The sequence below is a fragment of the Lepus europaeus genome, chromosome 12, assembly GCF_033115175.1.
Source record: "Lepus europaeus isolate LE1 chromosome 12, mLepTim1.pri, whole genome shotgun sequence".
Classification (NCBI taxonomy): Eukaryota; Metazoa; Chordata; class Mammalia; order Lagomorpha; family Leporidae; genus Lepus; species Lepus europaeus.
Window position 1 is genome coordinate 84,430,347 of NC_084838.1, and position 18,431 is coordinate 84,448,777.

At 38.7% G+C, this 18,431-nt stretch overlaps 1 protein-coding gene across 3 annotated transcripts in view; it reads left to right on the forward strand.

The window, feature by feature from the left end:
* Nucleotides 1-18,431, forward strand: part of VPS13A (vacuolar protein sorting 13 homolog A) — a 254,299-nt gene that overhangs the window by 140,850 nt on the left and 95,018 nt on the right. For all 3 annotated transcript variants that reach the window (XM_062208443.1, XM_062208441.1, XM_062208442.1), the window contains exons 35-39: nt 580-730; nt 6,270-6,397; nt 6,778-6,947; nt 13,507-13,724; nt 14,594-14,826. In XM_062208443.1, the coding sequence (XP_062064427.1) occupies nt 580-730; nt 6,270-6,397; nt 6,778-6,947; nt 13,507-13,724; nt 14,594-14,826 (900 nt within the window). The remainder of the gene's footprint in view (nt 1-579; nt 731-6,269; nt 6,398-6,777; nt 6,948-13,506; nt 13,725-14,593; nt 14,827-18,431) is intronic.

Consider the following 18,431-nt stretch of genomic DNA (forward strand, 5'->3'; position numbering starts at 1 on the left):
CTAATCCTCTATTGTCAGGAAGAACTAGAATCAAGTCTTAAAGAAGTCAGTTTGATGTCTCCAGGCCTATTGATATAGCTTGTGATTTCTGACTTGTCAGATATCTGGAGGTAGTACACACCGCCTGTTCTGAACTAAGCTGCTGGGAAGAATGAAAAATGATACTTGAATAGCACTTAGTGTATATGAATTAATTGAAAGATGTGATTTAGAAATTGTAATACTTAATTTGATTTATTACTTTATATGACAAGTTATTTTTACAGTGCCTATTGCATAGTAATCACAAAATGTGTGCCATGAATAAAAAATGAATGAAAAAATTTTTTAAATCTCAAAACTTAACTAGCATAAATCAGGTACTCCTGGACTTAGTATTAAAACACTTGATTAATTTGTCTTAGCTTTGAAATGTAGTCAAAGGAATCTTTGTACAAACAAAGCTTAAGTTTTATGTGATTAAAATTATTCCTAATGCATTTTAACGGTTATATGTAAATGTTTTAAGAAGTTTTTACAAATTTAGAAATGATTCAAAATACATTAAGAAAACTGTCTTGATTAAATCTTTTTTAACAGTTCATTCTTAGTCAAGAAGATATAACAATTATTTTTAAAACATTGTATGGCAATATATGGTATGAATACAGTAATAACATCCCATCTGCTGTAATGAAAAACCAATATAGTGTTAACAGTGGAGTTACTGATGCTTCACACCCTTCAGGAGGTATGTTCTTAATGATAAATTAGTTTCTACCTTTCTCTTTTTTTCTCTTCTCCCTCCTTTCCTCTTCCCTTCCCTTCTTTTCTGCATTTGTTCCTTTCTCTGGTTTTGGTAAACTGGGATTTATAAAGCTCTTTGTAATCAGCTAATCCCATCTAGACATTTCTAAATTACCTATTATTAACCATTCTGTTGATTTTTTTTTTCTATGAATCAAAGTTCCTAGTCCTGTTATAACAAAATTCCTTAGTGTTTATTCTTGTTTTCCCAACTTTCCTTTAGATCTTTATTTTACATTTTTCCCCTTATCTCCCTCTTCTCTGTTTTTTTTTTTTTTTTTTCCTAGTATAGGATAGATCCCAAATGGGATATTGTATACTGACCTTAGGAATATGACAATATCATTAGTAGATGATGAAATTTAATACATTTTTGGAAGGTAGATGTTTGGAAAAGACTAAAAGCTATGTAATTGATAGAAGGTAGACAAAACAGAAAAAAAAAAACACAGAAAATTTGAACACTGTCAACAAACTTGATCTAATTAATGTAATACAAAATTGCAGAAGTCTTTATTTATAGGCTTCCTGGAGTGTTCACAATGACAAACCATGAGTGGGGGCTAGGGAAGTGGAATTAAAAACTAGAAGTCAATAACAATAGGATTTCAAAAGAGTTGGAAATGTTTAGACATTAAACAACTTTTAAATACGCAATGGCTAGAAAAGGAAATAACAAGGGAGATTAGGAAATCATTTGAACTGAATGACAGTGAACAAAGATGCATCAAAATCTGTGAGATGCAACTAAAATAGTTAGGACAGAAATTTATAGTTATAAAGAATTCTATTAGAACAAAAGCAAACCTTCCACTTAAAGAAAATAGGGGAAAAAGCAAAGTAAACCCAAAGAGAAAAAGAAGACAGTAATAAAAATCAGTATAGAAACCAACAGGGCCGCGGCTCAATAGGCTAATCCTCTGCCTTGCGGCGCCGGCACACTGGGTTCTAGTCCCGGTCGGGGTGCTGGATTCTGTCCCAGTTGCCCCTCTTCCAGGCCAGCTCTCTGCTGTGGCCAGGGAGTGCAGTGGAGGATGGCCCAAGTGCTTGGGCCCTGCACCCCATGGGAGACCAGGAGAAGCACCTGGCTCCTGCCTTCAGATCAGCGCGGTACACCAGCCACAGCGCGCCGGCCGCGGCGGCCATTGGAGGGTGAACCAATGGAAAAGGAAGACCTTCCTCTCTCTCTCTCTCTCTCTCTCACTCTCTCACTGTCCACTCTGCCTTTCAAAAAACAAAAAACAAAACAAAACAAAAAAACAACAGAAGAGAAAGAGACAAACAATAGGGTATATTAGCAGGGTCAAAAATTGTTTTTGGGGATGCTAATAAAATTGATAAATCCCAAAACTGATGATAGAGGAGGAAGAAAACACAAATTCCCAGTATCAGAATTAAGATTACCACAGATAACGATCATCATAATAAGTGGATATTGTGATTTTGTGAACGTGAATTCTGAATGGATGAAATGTACAGATTTCTTGGAAGGCACATGTTGCCAACACTGACATGAGAAGAAGTAGAAAATGTCCTATATTTATAAAAGGAATGGAGTTTCACTGTTGAATTCTGTTCTTTAATACATACAGTGTTAAGCCAACTCTAATGGAAGATAGATAGAGGAGGGGACACTTCTCTAGTAATTTTATAAAGTAAGCTCTATTCTGATACAAAATCCAGAAAAATCAGTTCAAGAAATGACTATCACACATCACTATTCCTGTTAAACACAGGTATAAAAGGTCTTAGGTTATTAGCATACTATTTCATCTTGACTAAGTTAGAATTATCATGAAATGCAAATTGATTTAACACTTAAAAATTCAGTTAAGGCAATTCACCAGATTAACCAAGAAGAAAAATAATCTAGTCACTTCAGTAGATGCAAATGAAGAATTTGACAAAATTCACCTATTCATGATATAAGCTAGAAATATCTAAAAGTCATAGTTAATGGTGAGATGTAAAAAGTTTTCCCCTTAAAATAGGAACAAGGCAAGAATATCTACAGTCACCATTCCTGACCAGCATTTTAGTAGCTTTCATTGACAGAGCAAGAAGGAAAAGAAAAAGGTTAATAGTATGGTGGAGAGTAGAAGGAAATCAAAATGTGGTTGCACATTTGGTTCAGCAGTTAGGATGCCACTTGGGTTGCCCACATTTCATATTGGAGTGCCTGATTTGAGTCCCTTCTCACCTCTTTTTTTTTTTTTTCCAAAGATTTGTTAATTTATTAGAAAGGCAGAGTTACAGATAGAGAGATCTTCAATCTACTGGTTCACTCCCCAAATGGCTGCAATGGCCGGAGCTGGGCCGATCGAAAGCCAGGAGCTAGGAGCTTCTTTCAGGTCTCCTGTGTGGATGCAAGGACTTGGGCCATCTTCCACTGATTTCCTAGGCCATATCAGAGAGCTGGATTGAAAGTGGAGCATTCGAGACTTGAACCAGCACCCATACTAGATGCTGGCACTGCAGGCAGCAGCTACGCCATGATGCCGGTCCCCTTCTCACCTCTTGATTCTATTTTCTTGCTGCTGTGCACCTCGGGAGGCAGCAAGTTACCACCCAAGTACTTGAGTCCCTGCGAACCCTATAGGAGACTTAAGATTGAGTTCCAGACTTGAGGCTCTGGCTGGCCCACTCCTAGATGTCGCAGGCTTTTGGTGAGTGAACCAGTGGGGAGCAAATTTTTCTTTGTCTCTGTGTCTGTCTCTCTACCTTTCAAAATAAAATGAAAATAAGTAAAAAAGAAAAAAGCCCTTTTTTTCCTCAGACTGCATAATAAACTACATAGAAAAGACTTTTTAAAAAGTCTTCAACAAGTTCTTATATTAGTACATGAATTTAGCATATTTTATAGATAAAAATTAATATGTAAAATGTTTTATTTGTAACTGTTAGAAAAAGTACAAACGTTTATAAAAACACAGCATACTTAGGAAGACTTTTAATAAAAATCATGCAAGGCTTTGACACTGAAAAATGCTGTACAATGATCATTGAAACTAAATGAATTGAGCATGTAGAGAGGTATACCATGTTTGTGGATTTAAAAATTTCAATATTGTGGAGGTAACAATTCTTACAATATTGAGCTACTAGGGCTGGCACTGTGGCATAGCGGGTAAAAGCTGCCGCCTGCAGTGCCAGCATCCCATAGGAGCGCGATTTCGAATCCTGGCCGCTCCACTTCTGATCCAGCTCTCTGCTGTGGTCTGGGAAAGCAGTAATAGAAGGTCCAAATCCTTGGGCTCTTGCACCTGTGTGTGAGACCCAGAGGACACTCTTGGCTCCATTGCACAGCTCTGGCTCTTGAGGCCATCTGGGGAGTAAACCAGCAGATGGAACATCAGTCTCTTCTCTCTCTGTCTGCCTCTCTGTAACTCTGCCTTTCAAATCAATCCTTAAAAAAAAATATTGAAGCCCGCGCCATGGCTCAACAGGCTAATCCTCCAGGTTCTAGACCCGGTCGGGGCGCCGGATTCTGTCCTGGTTGCTCCTCTTCCAGGCCAGCTCTCTGCTATGGCCTGGGAGTGCAGTGGAGGATGGCCCAAGTGCTTGGGCCCTGCACCCCATGGGAGACCAGGAGAAGCACCTGGCTCCTGCCATCGGATCAGCGCGGTGCGCCGACCGCAGCACGCCAGCCGCAGCGGCCATTGGAGGGTGAACCAATGGCAAAAGGAAGACCTTTCTCTCTGTCTCTCTCTCTCACTGTCCACTCTGCCTCTCAAAAAAAAAAAAAATTGAGCTATACATTCAAAATAAATATATCCAGACTTTATTTTAATAAAATTGGTATATTTTAAAATTTACTTGGAAATGCTAATGACCAGGAATAGCAGAAAAGCAGTTTCATGGAAGAGTAAGGATTTATTTACACCAGTAATTTTTAAACTTGTTATAAATCTGAAAATTTGAATCATAGGTATTGAAATAAAATAGTTAAATAGATTGGTAGAACAGAATAAAAAGTGTATCAGGTACACAAATACAATCAATTGATTTTCAACAGTCTTTTCTAAAGGGAGAGGTTAGACTTCTTAAGAAATGTGTTGTTGGAACAGACTCATAGAATGACAGATGTCCTAAACAACACACTGGCCTCAGAATCAGCCCTTAAGGCATTTGGATCTGGCTGAAGAGCCCATGAGAGTATTGTAGGCATGGAAAGCCAAGATACCATGGAAAAGAAAAAAAAAGAAGACCTAAATGAAAGATCTCTGTGAGTGAGATCCCAGTGGAAAGAACAAGGCCATCAAAGAAGGAGGTACCTTTCTCTGAAGGGAGGAGAGAACTTCCACTTTGACTATGACCCTGTCGGAATAAGATCAAAGTCGGCGAACTCTAAAGGCTTCTGTAGCCCTGGCAACTCATGACTAGAGCCTAGGGAGATTACTGACGCCATGAACAGGAGTGTCAAATTGTTAAGTCAGCAACAGGAGTCACTGTGTACTTACATCCCATGTGGGATCTGTCCTTAATGTGTTGTCTAATGTGCAGTGATGCTATAACTAGTACTGAAACAGTATTTTTACACTTTGTGTTTCTGCGTGGGTACAAACTGATGAGATCTTTACTAATTATATACTGAATCGATCTTCTGTATATAAAGATAATTGGAAATGAAAAAAAAAAAAAAACCTGGTGTTAAATTGGAAATGGCATAGAAAGTTAATTTTTTAAAAAGATATTATGTAGGATCTCTGTCTTTAATGTGCTGTACACTCTTATTTAATGCTATAACTAGTACTCCAACGGTAGTTTTTTCACTTTGTGTTGCTATATGGGGGCAAACTGTTGAAATCTTTACCTAATATATACTGAACTGATCTTCTGTATATAAAGAGAATTGAAAATGAATCTTGATGTGAATGGAAGGGGAGAGGGAGCGGGAAAGGGGGGGAGGGTTGCAGGTGGGAGGGAAGTTATGGGAGGGGGAAAGCCATTGTAACCCATAAGCTGTACTTTGGAAATTTATATTCATTAAGTAAAAGTTTAATAAATGAAAAAAAAAAAAAAAAAAGAAATGTGTTGTCGGGGTCTGCGCTGTGACACAGCAGGTGAAAGCCCTGGCCTGAAGAGCCTGCATTCCATATGGGTGCCGGTTCTAGTCCTGGCTGCTCCTCTTCCGATCCAGCTCTCTGCTATGGCCTGGGAAAGCAATGGAAGATGGACCCAGGTACTTTAGTATGCATTTTGCACATGCTATTTTACTTAAGCCCCAAAACAAACCCAGTAGTTAGCTGTATTCCCATTTTACAAAAGTGGACATGGAAGCATCAAAGGGAAACAGTAGCACCAAATGTGTCAGCAACATGCCCAAGTAATTATGGAAAAAGCTCTAAGCCAAGATTTAGTGAATTCCATGTCTGAATTTTCTTTTGTATTTTCTTGAATATCAGTTTATTATATCCATTTAATTCATTGTTTTAATGAGCTACTTTTTATGATTTTTTTCTTGATTGAATAACTTTCCCAAGGAGCAACTGTGGTGACAGCTGCTGTGGTAGAAGTACATTCGCGTGCCTCTCAAGTTAAGACAATGCTAAATATGACTTTGAAAACTGATTATCTTACCATGGTACTATATAGTCCAGATCCTGAAAAGGTAAGTTTGGGAATAACAGAAGGTATGTTTTACTTGCAAAAAATTGTGTAAATGAATGTTATTAAATAGCAGTCGTTAATATTTCACACATGTTTTGTGAACCTTGTTCTCTGAGAAAAATACTTGTTTTTTTCACTTTAATAATGATTTTAACCATTTTGATTTTTAAACGAATTACCTTTCATGTAATTAATGATTTAAAAGATAAATTTTAGAGTAGCTCTTTTTTTTAAATTTTTCATTGGAGAGCATATTGGAAATGGATAATATTAATTTAAATCAATTAAAATTAGCAGAGACGATAATTTGTAATAGTTCTTATAAAATATGCTTTATACTGTACATACTGTATGTAATTTTTATATTGGTTTCCTCCACAGACTTCCTTTACAGATGTTCGTGATCCTTCTCTGATACTTGCTGAATTTAAATTGGAGAATATTTTAAGTACTGCAAAAATGTATTCAGATGATTCAACATCTTCTTCCTTCTCATTAAAAAATTGCATTTTAGATGATAAAAGACCTCATGTCAAGAAAGCAACTCCTAGGTATGAAATATAATGAAGTTCTGTGTTTTCATTTGAGAAATGGTTGACTGACTTTACAGACTTATCCCTAAAGTTGCTTCTTCATTTTCTCTATCTTAGCATCTTTTAAGTTTCAATTCAATAAAGTCATGGTACTCAGTTAACATTTAAAATGTCCTGGTTTAGTTATGTGTTATTGCTGAACAGTTGGTAGACTGGTCATGTGAAAATAAATAATCAGTAATTAAATCGGTCTTATTCTACATTCTCTAATATAATTATTTGCCCATTCTAAATACAATAGGAAATACATGAGAAAAAGAGAAGAAAAAATATGACTCAAAATGGATAATTTGAACAAACTATTTTTTAAAATTTTAAGTTATACAATTTTCATGTATTTCATATATACAGCTTTAGGAACATAGTGACACTTCCCCTTCTACCCTCCCTCCTACCCATGCTCCAACTATATCTTGCCTTTCCCTTCTGTCTCAGATTGCACCCACACAGACACACAAAGCATAAAGCACTGTTTGAATACTAGTTTTACTATTAATTCGCGTAGTACAACACATTAAGGACAGAGATCCTACATGGTGAGTAAGTGCATGGTGAATCCCGTTATTGATTTAACAATTGACACTCTAATTTATGACATCAGTAATCACCTGAGACTCTTGTCATGAGCTGCCAAGGCTATGGAAGCCTCTTGAGTCCACAAACTCTGACATTATTTAGACAGGACCATAATCAAAGTAGAAGTTCTCTCCTTCCTTCAGAGAAAGGTACTGCCTTCTTTGATGGCCCATTCTTTCCACTGGAATCTCACTCACTGAGATCTTGCATGTAGGTCATTTTTTTTGCCACAGCTCCTTGGCATTCCGTGCCTGAAATGCTCTCATGGGCTTTTTAGGCAGATCCAAATGCCTTAAGGGCTGATTCTGAGGCCAGAGTACTGTTTAGGGCATTTGTCTTTCTATGAGTCTGCTGTGTGGCCCACTTCCCATGTTGGATTGTTCTCTCCTTTTTAATTCTGTTGTTATTAACAGACACTGGTCTTACTTATGTGATCCCTTATTCCCACCAACTATTAAGATGTCATTGGTACCTGCCAACTTAATGGGATCTGGAGTCCCATGGCAAGTTTTTAGTTTTACCCTTAGGGGTAAGTTTGAGGGAATGTGTGTCGAACTCTACATGTCCTCCCTCTCTTATGCCCACTCTTATTTTTAACAGGAATCAATTTTCATTGGATTTAAACACCTAAGAATAATTCTGTGTTGATTAAATAGTTCAACCAATGGTATTAAGTAGAAAAAGAAAATACTAAAAAGAATTAAATAGAAAGCTGTTTCTCAACAGTCAGGACAAGGGCTGATCAAGTCATTGTTTCCCATAGTGTCAGTTTCACTTCTGCAGGTTTCCTTTTAGGTGCATAGTTGTCACAGATCAGGGAGAACATATGATATTTGTCCCTTTGGGACTGGCTTATTTCACTCAGCATGATGTTTTCCAGATTCCTGCGTTCCGTTGCAAATGACCAGATTTTTTTTTTTTTTTTAACCTCTGTGTAGTATTCTATAGAGTACATATCCCGTAATTTCTTTATCCAGTCTTCTGTTGATGGGCATTTAGGTTGATTCCAGGTCTTAGCTATTGTGAATTGAGCTGCAATAAACATTGAGGTCAGGATAGCTCTTTTATTTGCTGATTTAATTTCCCTTGGGTAAATTCCAAGGAGTGGGATGGTTGGGTCATATGGTAGGGCTATCTTCAGGTTTCTGAGGAATCTCCAAAGTGTCTTCCATAGTGGCTTTACCAGTTTGTGTTCCCACCAACAGTGGATTAGTGTGCCTTTTCCCCTACATCCTCACCAGCATTTGTTGTTCATTGATTACTGTATGAAAGCCATTCTAACCAGGGTGAGGTAAAACCTCATTGTGGTTTTGATTTGCATTCCCCTGATGGCTAGTGATCCTGAACATACTTTAATGTATCTTTTGGCCATTTGGATTTCCTCTTTTGAAAAATGTCTGTTTAAATCCTTGGCCCATCTCGTAAGTGGGTTGTTTGTTTTGTTGTTGTGGAGTTTCTTGATCTCTTTGTAGATTCTGGTTATTAATCCTTTATCAGTTGCATAATTTGCAAATAATTTCTCCCATTCTGTTGGTTGCCCCTTCACTTTCTTGAATCTTTCTTTTGCGGTACAGAAACTTCTCAATTTGATGTAATCGCAGTTGTTAATTTTGGCTTTGGCTGCCTGTGCCTCTGGGGTCTTTTCCAAGAAGTCTTTTTTGGTGCCAATATTTTCCAGGTTTTCTCCAGTGTTCTCTAATACTTTCATGGTGTTGGGTTGTAGATTTAGATCTTTAATCCATGTTGAGTGGATTTTTTTATAAGGTAGGGATCTTGCTTAATGCTTCTGCATGTGGAAATTCAGTTTTCTCAGCACCATTTGTTGAATAGACTATCCTGCTCCATGAATTGATTTTAGCTGCTTGATCAAATATAAGTTGGTTTTAGATGTTTGGATTGATTTCTGGTGTTTCTATTCTGTTCTGTTTGTCTCTCCATATGTTTTTGTACCACTACCAGGCTGTTTTGAATATAACTGCCCTTTAGTATGTCTTGAAATCTGGTATAGTGGTGCCTCTGGCTTTGTTTTTGTTGTATAAGTTTGCTTTAGCTATTCGAGGTCTCCTGTGCCCCCATATGAATTTCAGCATCACTTTTTTTTTTCCATATCTGAGAAGAATGTCTTTGGTAGTTTGATTGGTATTGCACTGAATCTGTAAATTACTTTTGAAAGAATGGACATTTTGATGATATTGATTGTTTCAATCCAAGAACATGGGTTATTTTTCCATTTTTTTTTTGTATCTTCTGTTTCTCTAAAGTTTTGTAATTGTCATCATAGAGATCTTTGACATCCTTGGTTAAGTTTATTCCAAGATATTTGATTGTTTTTGTAGCTATTGTGAATGGGATTGATCTTAGAAGTTCTTTCTAAGCTCTGGCATTGTCTGTGTATACAAGGCTGTTGATTTTTGCTTACTGATTTTATATCCTGCTACTTTACTAGACTCTTCTATGAGTTCCAATAGTCTCTTAGTGGAGTTCTTTAGATCTTCTAAATAAAGAAACATGTCATCTGCAAATAGGGTAGTTTGACTTCTTCCTTCCCAATATGTTTTTTGCCTAATGGCTCTGACTAAAACTTCCAGTAGTATATTGAATAGCAATGGTGAGAGTGGGCATCCCTGTGTGGTACCAGATCTCAGTGGGAATGCCCCCAACTTTTCAACCATTCAATAGGATGCTGACCATGAGTTTGTCATAAATTGCCTTGATTGTGTTGAGGAATGTTCTTTCTATACCCAATTTTCTTTGAATTTTCATCATGAAAGGGTGTTATATTTTATCAGATGCTTTCTTTGCATCTATTGAGATAACCATGTATTTTGTTCTTCAATTTGTTAATGTGGTATATCACATTTACTGTATATTTTCTGTGCTTTGTCTTCTAAGTCCAATATTCTCTCTTTTGCTTCACTGATTTTGTTTTTAAGACTCTCCACTGCATTTTTTATTCTGTTGAATTCTTCATTTCATTTTGTTTACTCTTTAAGATCTCAATTTCATTGGAGAGATTCTTTTTCATGTCCTACATGGATTTCAGTAGTTTGTGCATTTGCTTTTGATTACTTCCGTGTAATCTTATGATGATCAATTTTCTGAGCTCCATCTCTTGCGTTTCTTCTGTCTCATTGTCTTCATAATCTGATATTGAAGTGTCGTGTTCTTTTGGGAGCCTCATGTTGTCTTCCTTATTCTTGTTTCTTAAATTGTTGCATTTGTTGTTTGGCATTTGTGGAGATACCCATTGGTTTCTTCTTTTTTGTCGTCGTCTTTGTCTTTTTTTTTTTTTTTTTTTTTTTTTTTGGTGTGGTGGCCTTTATCCTTGTGCTATGACTCTGTAGATAAGTGATATAAGTGGAATGTCTGTTTCATGAAGCACTAGAGGCTTGTAGTGGGTGTGGCCAGAGAGCTCTGTTCAGTTCTCTAGGGTTATGTGCCTAAGGTGACACACCCAGGTTTGGCATCATAAATCTTCTTTCTCTTTTTTTAGTCATAAGGGCAGTATAATCTGCTCAGCTGAGCTCTTGGAGACCAGTGCCTGAGCACTATCCCCAGTGGGTATAATATTCGTCCTCTGTGTCCTAAGGACCACACAAAGGATCTGTGCAGTCCTCAGTGTAAGGTCAGATTCCCCAGCAGTGTCTCTCACCAGGTAACCAGAAATCCCCAAGCCTGTGGTGTCTCCCACTGAGACCACTCAAAGTCACAGCCACACCTTGAGTTCTCCCACACCCCTTAGTTTTAGAATCAGCCCTGGTTCAGCAGCTTCACACAGTCACAAGCTCCTAGCCTCCTGTTATTTCTCCCCACCAGAATCAGGAGTCTCCGCTCGGCTGATTGCTGGGTGCAGACACGAGCTGGCATAGCTGTTACATATTTCCAAAATGGCGCCCACTCTATTGGCTTGTCACAGTACACCTTTGTAAAGTGATCGGGGAGAGAAAAACATGTCTGTCCCATGCTTTTTGTTTTGTTTTTTTTTTTCTCCTATAGTTTGGCTGGTACACTTTCCCCCACGGGACAGCAAGCCTCGTCCCCTCTAGGTTTTTCCTGCAGCTTTTTTGCCAGTGGCTTGGGCTGCTGCCGTCTGCTCTCACCTCACTTTCCAGCGCTGGTGCATAGGTGCTCTGCTGTTGGAGTCCTGAGCTGCGGGCACCCATGCCCTTTACGGAGGCCCACTATGTCCTTCTAATTTCAATAGTGTTTCCTCTGCCGTTTTTCCCCTAACTCTTTCTTGAGACTACACTATCTTCACGTTTTTTAAACTATCTTCTTCTTGGCTAGACCAGTAAGCTCCCTCCCTACTCTGCCATCTTGGAGCTTCCTATTCTTGATTTCTCTTTAAAACTCAATTTCATATTTCATTAATATCATGTATGGTTTTCTTTAGCTTGTGGATTTGATTCTGATTGCTTTTGAGTAATCCTGCGATTATTTTTTGAACTCCATTTCCTCGGTTTCCTATATCTTCACATTCTAGTATTAAAATGTTGTTATGTTTCTGTTGGGGGCATCATGGTATCTTCCTTCTTGTTTCTTGAATTTATGCATTTTTTAGGCATTTGTGGAGTTGATTTTTGTTTTTTTCCTTTGATGGCATTTATGTTTGAGGTATGCCTCCATGGCTTAGTGGAATGTCTGCACTTTCAGTGAATACTAAGAGATATGTGGTAATTGTGGACAATAGGCTCTAATCAGCGTTCTAGGTGGAATGAGTATCTAGGTAGCACCCAGGTTGGGCATAGTAGATCTCAGTGTCTGGGTGGTAGCCCCCAGTATTTCTGCATCACTGTATGAACTGCACAAATAATCTGCGCAGTCCTCACTATGAGCGTAGTTCCGGGGCAGTGACCTGCTCTAGGCAACTGTGGAGCTTCGACGCACTCAGTGATCATCCAGGGTCCTACCTACACTCTGAACCTTGTCATGTAACCACTGAGTCCCCACAGTCTCAGCACACAAGGCTCCCACACTTGCTGGATGCAGAGATTTCTCTCTACTTTGCCATCCCGTTCCATCAGCAGAGAGGCAGATGTTCCCCAAGGCAGCTCCGCCTAGGCGTCTTGATCCTGTGAGGCTGCAGGCGCATCACCGTCTACATGGTTTCCCAGCCAATCTCAAAGTCAGTGGGGACTGAGGGTTTTTCCCTTTCCTAGAATCTCTTGTTCTCATGTGTACCTGAGAGCCACTGGCTGAGTGTTGCTCTCTCCCTGCCACTGCGCTAGTACTGCCAAGAAGGTGGTATCCTGTCTCATCCAGTTGCTGTGCACATGCACAAAGTCTTTTGCAGCTCCCACCCAAACCCAAAATGGCACTACCCTTTCACAGCCACACAGCAGGCACTTTTGTGGAGAAGTTGATGTGAGTCATACATGCCCGTCTACTTTCATTGGGTTCATGGGCAACTGCTAGCCCCCAGAACTCTAGTCCAGACTCAACGCCACAGTCTTGCTATGGCTGTACCACCAGGGGTTGCTGCAGTCCAGTCTCACCTCCGTCTCCAAGCTGCTGCCCACCCCAGCTCTTGCCTGCTGCAGATGTGCTTCGGTTCGTGTTTGTGCTGTGCATCTGCACCCTCCACACGGGTCCACAGTGTTCCTCTTCCTCTTGTATGATTTCCAGTGCGGTTTTCTCTTCAATTCTCTCCCTGAGAGTGCACTTCCTACACTTGTTTTTTTAACTGTTTATCTCTAGGCTGGTGAAGTATTGTCGTTCCCTAATCTGCCATCTTGGAATCCATCAGTACTTTGTAATTTATTGGAACAATTGTGTCCTCGAAGTTTGTAAGTTTGGCAGTTCATGAATCTGTCCATGGGACATTACTTAAAATATTTGAAACGGATACGTGAAACGGATAAAAGATCTTTGAGTTTTATTGGTCTGTTTACTTATTTGTAAGTTACTCTTATGTGGGAATTGTTGCTGTTGTGTTTTTCAGAATGATAGGACTGACTGTTGGGTTTGAAAAAAAGGACATGATGGATGTAAAGTATAGAAGAATCAGAGATAATTGTGTAACTGATGCAGTCTTTCAAGAAATGTATATTTGTGCAAGTGTGGAATTCCTCTTGACTGTTGCAAATGTCTTTTTTGAAGCATACACTGAAGGCACAGCTTTAGAAACCGGCGTTCAAACATGGACTTCTAAGGAAGGAGGTTAGTTATTGGCCAACATACTTAGTATTAGTATTAGTGAAATGTGACAACGGCGCTTACTTTAATTAGCTTTTTAGAAGATCAATGTATTAAATCTTTATTTTTCAGAGATAGAAGGAAAACTTCATTGTGTTTTCTGGAAGAATATACAGTTGGCTTTTTTCTTGAAGTTGTGAATGTATATTGATTCCATAACATATGACACTTGCCTTGACTGAGAAATTGTGCTTTTTTCTTCAGTCAATAATTTGAATGGACTTTTTAGTGGAAGAAAACAAGCAGAAGATTGTCAATTAATGACTGTTCCTTTCCATAATTCAAGATAGTGTTTTATTTTAAAGGATTCTTTTTTATTATATTCTAGCTTTTTAAAAAAACTTATGTGAAAGGCAGAGATAGAAAGAGAAAGAAAAGAGATCTTTCATCTGCTGGTTCACTTCCCAAATGGCCACAGTGGCCAGAGCTGAGCTGGTCCGAAGCTGGTAACCAGGAACTTCTTCAGGTCTTCTACTTGGGTGCAGTGGCCCAAGGACTTGCGCCATCTTCCTCTGCCTTCCCAGATGCCTTGGCAGGGATCTGGTTCAAAAGTGGAGCAGCTCAGGTTTGAATTGGCACCCATATGGGATGTTGGTGTTGTAGACAGCAGCTTAACCCACTGTGCCAGGAGGCTGGCCTCTATTTCAAATCTTTATTAAGAGAATTGTGGTAAATTCCTTTGGGATATGATTCCTTTTTTTTTTTTTTTTTTTTTTGCTTTTTATTTAAAATGAAATAACTTTTTCTCACAAGTTATTCACAGGTAATATATGCACATATAACAATTATTTCTAAATTTTAAAAAGATTAATTTGCTTATATTTATATCTTAGTGCCTGTACAGGAATCAGAGAAATGGGAAGTTAATATTATTATTAAAAATCCTGAAATTGTCTTTGTGGCTGACATGACAAGAAATGATGCTCCTGCTTTAGTCATTACAACTCAGTGTGAAATTTGCTGTAAAGGTGACCTGGAAAACAACACAGTGACTGCTGCCATTAAAGATCTCCAAGCAAGAGCATGCCCATTTCTTCCAGTCAAGAGAAAAGGAAAAATCACTACTGTGAGTAATTAGTTATCTCCTTAATTATAAACTATTTTGGATTTAGTATAGACCACTTTAGGAAACAAAATATTTTGCTCTGTAAAATACCTTTCTTGCTGCTTGGAGAATGTATTTTTAAAAATTGTATGCCGTGTTTTAAATTTATTTTCCTTATTTATTTATATAAGGGAAACAGATTTCATATGTAGAGATTGGAGAGCATGATACTTCCCTTTTTCCATCAATGCTACCCTCTCTTCTTCCTTTCTTATTTTTCCTTTTAGTTTTTACCATGACATACTTTCAGTCTACATTATAATCACAAGCTTAACCCTCCAGAAATAAGACTTGAACAAGTAGAAAAACCACTGTTCCTCAAGAGTATAGACGAGGGCTATAAATAATCATCGAATCTGCTCATATAGAGTACATTTTTTTGTATTCTGTGTATTAATTACCACAAATCAGGGAAAACATGATATTTGTCTTTTTGGGACTGACTTATTAAGCATAATGATTTCTAGTTGGATCCTTTTTTGTTGTGAAAGATAAGATTTCATTCATTTTTATAGCTGAGTAGGATTCCATTGTGTGTGTGTGTGTGTGTATCACGATTTCCTTATCTGGTTGTCAGTTGATAGACATCAGAGTTGATTCCATATCCCCCTTATTCTGAATTGAGCTGCTATATACATAGGGGTACAGATAACTCTTTCTTCTGCTGATTTCATTGACTTTAGGTAAATTCCCAAGATAGGAATGGTTGGTTTATATACTGGATCTATTTTCAGATTTCTGAGCAATCTCTAAACTGCCTTCTATATTGGATGTACTAGTTTACATTCTCACCAGCAGTATACTAGGTACCTTTCATCCGCATAGCTTTGCCGATGTTTATTGTTGTTTGATTTCTGTGTGATAGCCATTCTGACTGCAGTGAGGTGAAACCTCCTTGTGGTTTTCATTTGCATTTCCCTGATGGCTAGTGATTCTAAGCATCTTTTCATGAGTCTGTTGACCATTTGTATTTCCTCCTTTGAAAAATGTTCATAATCTGTTATAATATATCTGTTATAATATCTGTCATAATATCAAAATATCTGTTCAAAATGTCTGTTCATATCCTTAGCCCCATTCTTAACTGGATTATTTGTTTTGTTGTTGTTGAATTTCTTGAGCTCCTTTTATATCCTGGAGTTGAAACTTGTTTTTATTCTTTCACATGCTCCTTATTATTGTTTGTATTTGTGGGAACACTCTCACTAAAAAGTTGGCTTGATCTGGACACTTTTTAAGTAAGATCTTACTTTGACTTTCTAACTATTTTGAATCAAAGCTGCTCTTTGGCTTTTAAGATTTTTGTACCAGCTTGCTATGTTGTTTAAGTTTTAATAATTTAAGTTTTCTCCTCTCATATGGATGTTTTTGCTCAGATGAAGTATTTTTGCTTGTCTTCATGTAGCTTATTTGACATTCAGCAATTTCCAAGTTGGTGTGTATTTTACTCTCTAATAACCTTTTGGTCTTCTTGTGCTTCATAAAATTTAAGTTTTGTTTCTTCAAAGATGTCTTACTCCCAGTAGTCTTATAAGACTTGTAAAAATGTTTAGACTTCTAAAGGAAGCAGAAGTATAAATGTTCTAAATACTATCAATAAAAAAAAAATCACAGTTTATATGTCTTTAAAGATTTATTTTATTTCCTTGAAAGTCAGTTACAGAGAGAGAGAGAAGCCTTCCATCTGCTGGTTTACTCCCCAAATGGCCACAACAGCTGGAGCTGCGCCAGTCTGCAGCCACGAGCTAAGAGCTTCTTCTGGGTTTCCCACGTGGGTGCAGGGGCCCAAAGACTTCAGCCATCTTCCACTGCTTTTCCAGGCCACAGCAGAGAGCTGGATTGGAAGTGGAGCATCCGGGTCTCGAAATGGCGCCCATATGGGATGCTGGCTCTTCAGGCCAGGGCATTAACCCACTGCACCACAGCGTCAGCTATTACTATTACTTAGTAAATACAGCAGAGAGCTGGATTGGAAGTGGAGCAGCTGGGACTCAAACTGGCACCATATGGGATGCCGGTACTGCAGGCCAGGGCTTTACCTACTATGCCACAGTGCTGGCCCCAAACTGTGATTTTGTTATAATATTGGAGAACTTTAAAAAGTTTGTGGAAAATGGAATTAAAGGATAAGTTTATTTTGGTGCACAAAATTTTGAAATCTATGTGAAAGCTCTTCAGAAAGTCTTAAGGAGGCCGGCGCCACGGCTCACTAGGCTAATCCTCTGCCTGCAGCGCCAGCACCCCGGGTTCTAGTCCCAATCAGGGCGCCAGATTCTGTCCCAGTTGCTCCTCTTCCAGGCCAGCTCTCTGCTGTGGCCCGGGAGTGCAGTGGAGGATGGCCCAAGTGCTTGGGCCCTGCACCCCATGGGAGACCAGGAGAAGCACCTGGCTCCTGCTTCGAATCAGCACGGTGTGGCAGCAGCAGCGCGCCAGCTGCAGCAGCCACTGGGGGGTGAACCAACAGAAAAGGAAGACCTTTCTCTCTGTCCACTCTGCCTGTCAAAAAAACAAAACAACAAAAAAACAAAGTCCAAGGAAACAGCATACTTTGAAAAAGCTGTGTATGGATTTCAAATATGTCCTGCACCAAATTAAGCTTATTTGCTAATTCATTTTCCCACCAACTTTTTGAAGTATTGTCTTACAGATTTTATTAGGATATAAGAAAGACTGTTGCCCTAGTTTGCAAGGCTGCTGGGTCATCATTGAGAAAAGGCAAGAAGTCAGAAATAAAGGGCATGCTGATTCTCTTTCAGGTTATCATTTAGAAATTTTGCCTGTACATCTTTTCATATCCTTTTGGCTTGAATGTTGCTGTATGACCACACTTACCTGCAGTAGAGGTTGGAAAATGTGTTCTTTTCTAACCTACCTTGTGTTCAGATAAAACTGCCATTATTGTAGAAGAAGAGTAGAACAAATATCAGCTGATAACTAAAGGTCCTTCACAGAGGCCACTCAGATTTTTCCCCTCATCTGCACGATCTGTACTTGTCTTTTTGTTTACCCTTAGAACATATTTCACCTTCTCCTCAAGCAGTATAATTTCAGCTCAGGTTCTGAGACCTTTGATTTTCATTGCTGGATCTGCACATGGCTTCACTTAACTATTTTTTTTTTTAATAAGAGTGTTAATTGTTTTTTTTTTTTTTAAGATTCATTTATTTATTTGAAAGAGTCACACAGAGAGAGGAGAGGCAGAAAAGAGAGAGAGAAAGAGAGAGAGAGAGGTCTTCCATCCGCTGGTTCATTCCCTAATTGGCTGCAATGGCTGGAGCTGTGCCAATCCAAAGCCAAGAGACTTCTTCCAAGTCTCCCACATGGTTGCAGGGGCCCAAGGACTTGGGCCATCTTCTACTGCTTTCCCAGGCCATAGCAGAGAGCTGGATTGGAAAAGGAGCAGCTGGGACTAGAACTGGCGCCCATATAGGATGTCAACGATTCAGGCCAGGGTGTTAACCCACTGTGCCACAGCGCTGGCCCCAACAATCTAGTCACTAACAGAAAATAAGCTACCACTTTTTAACATACAAACACATACACACATATACCATGCACACAACCAC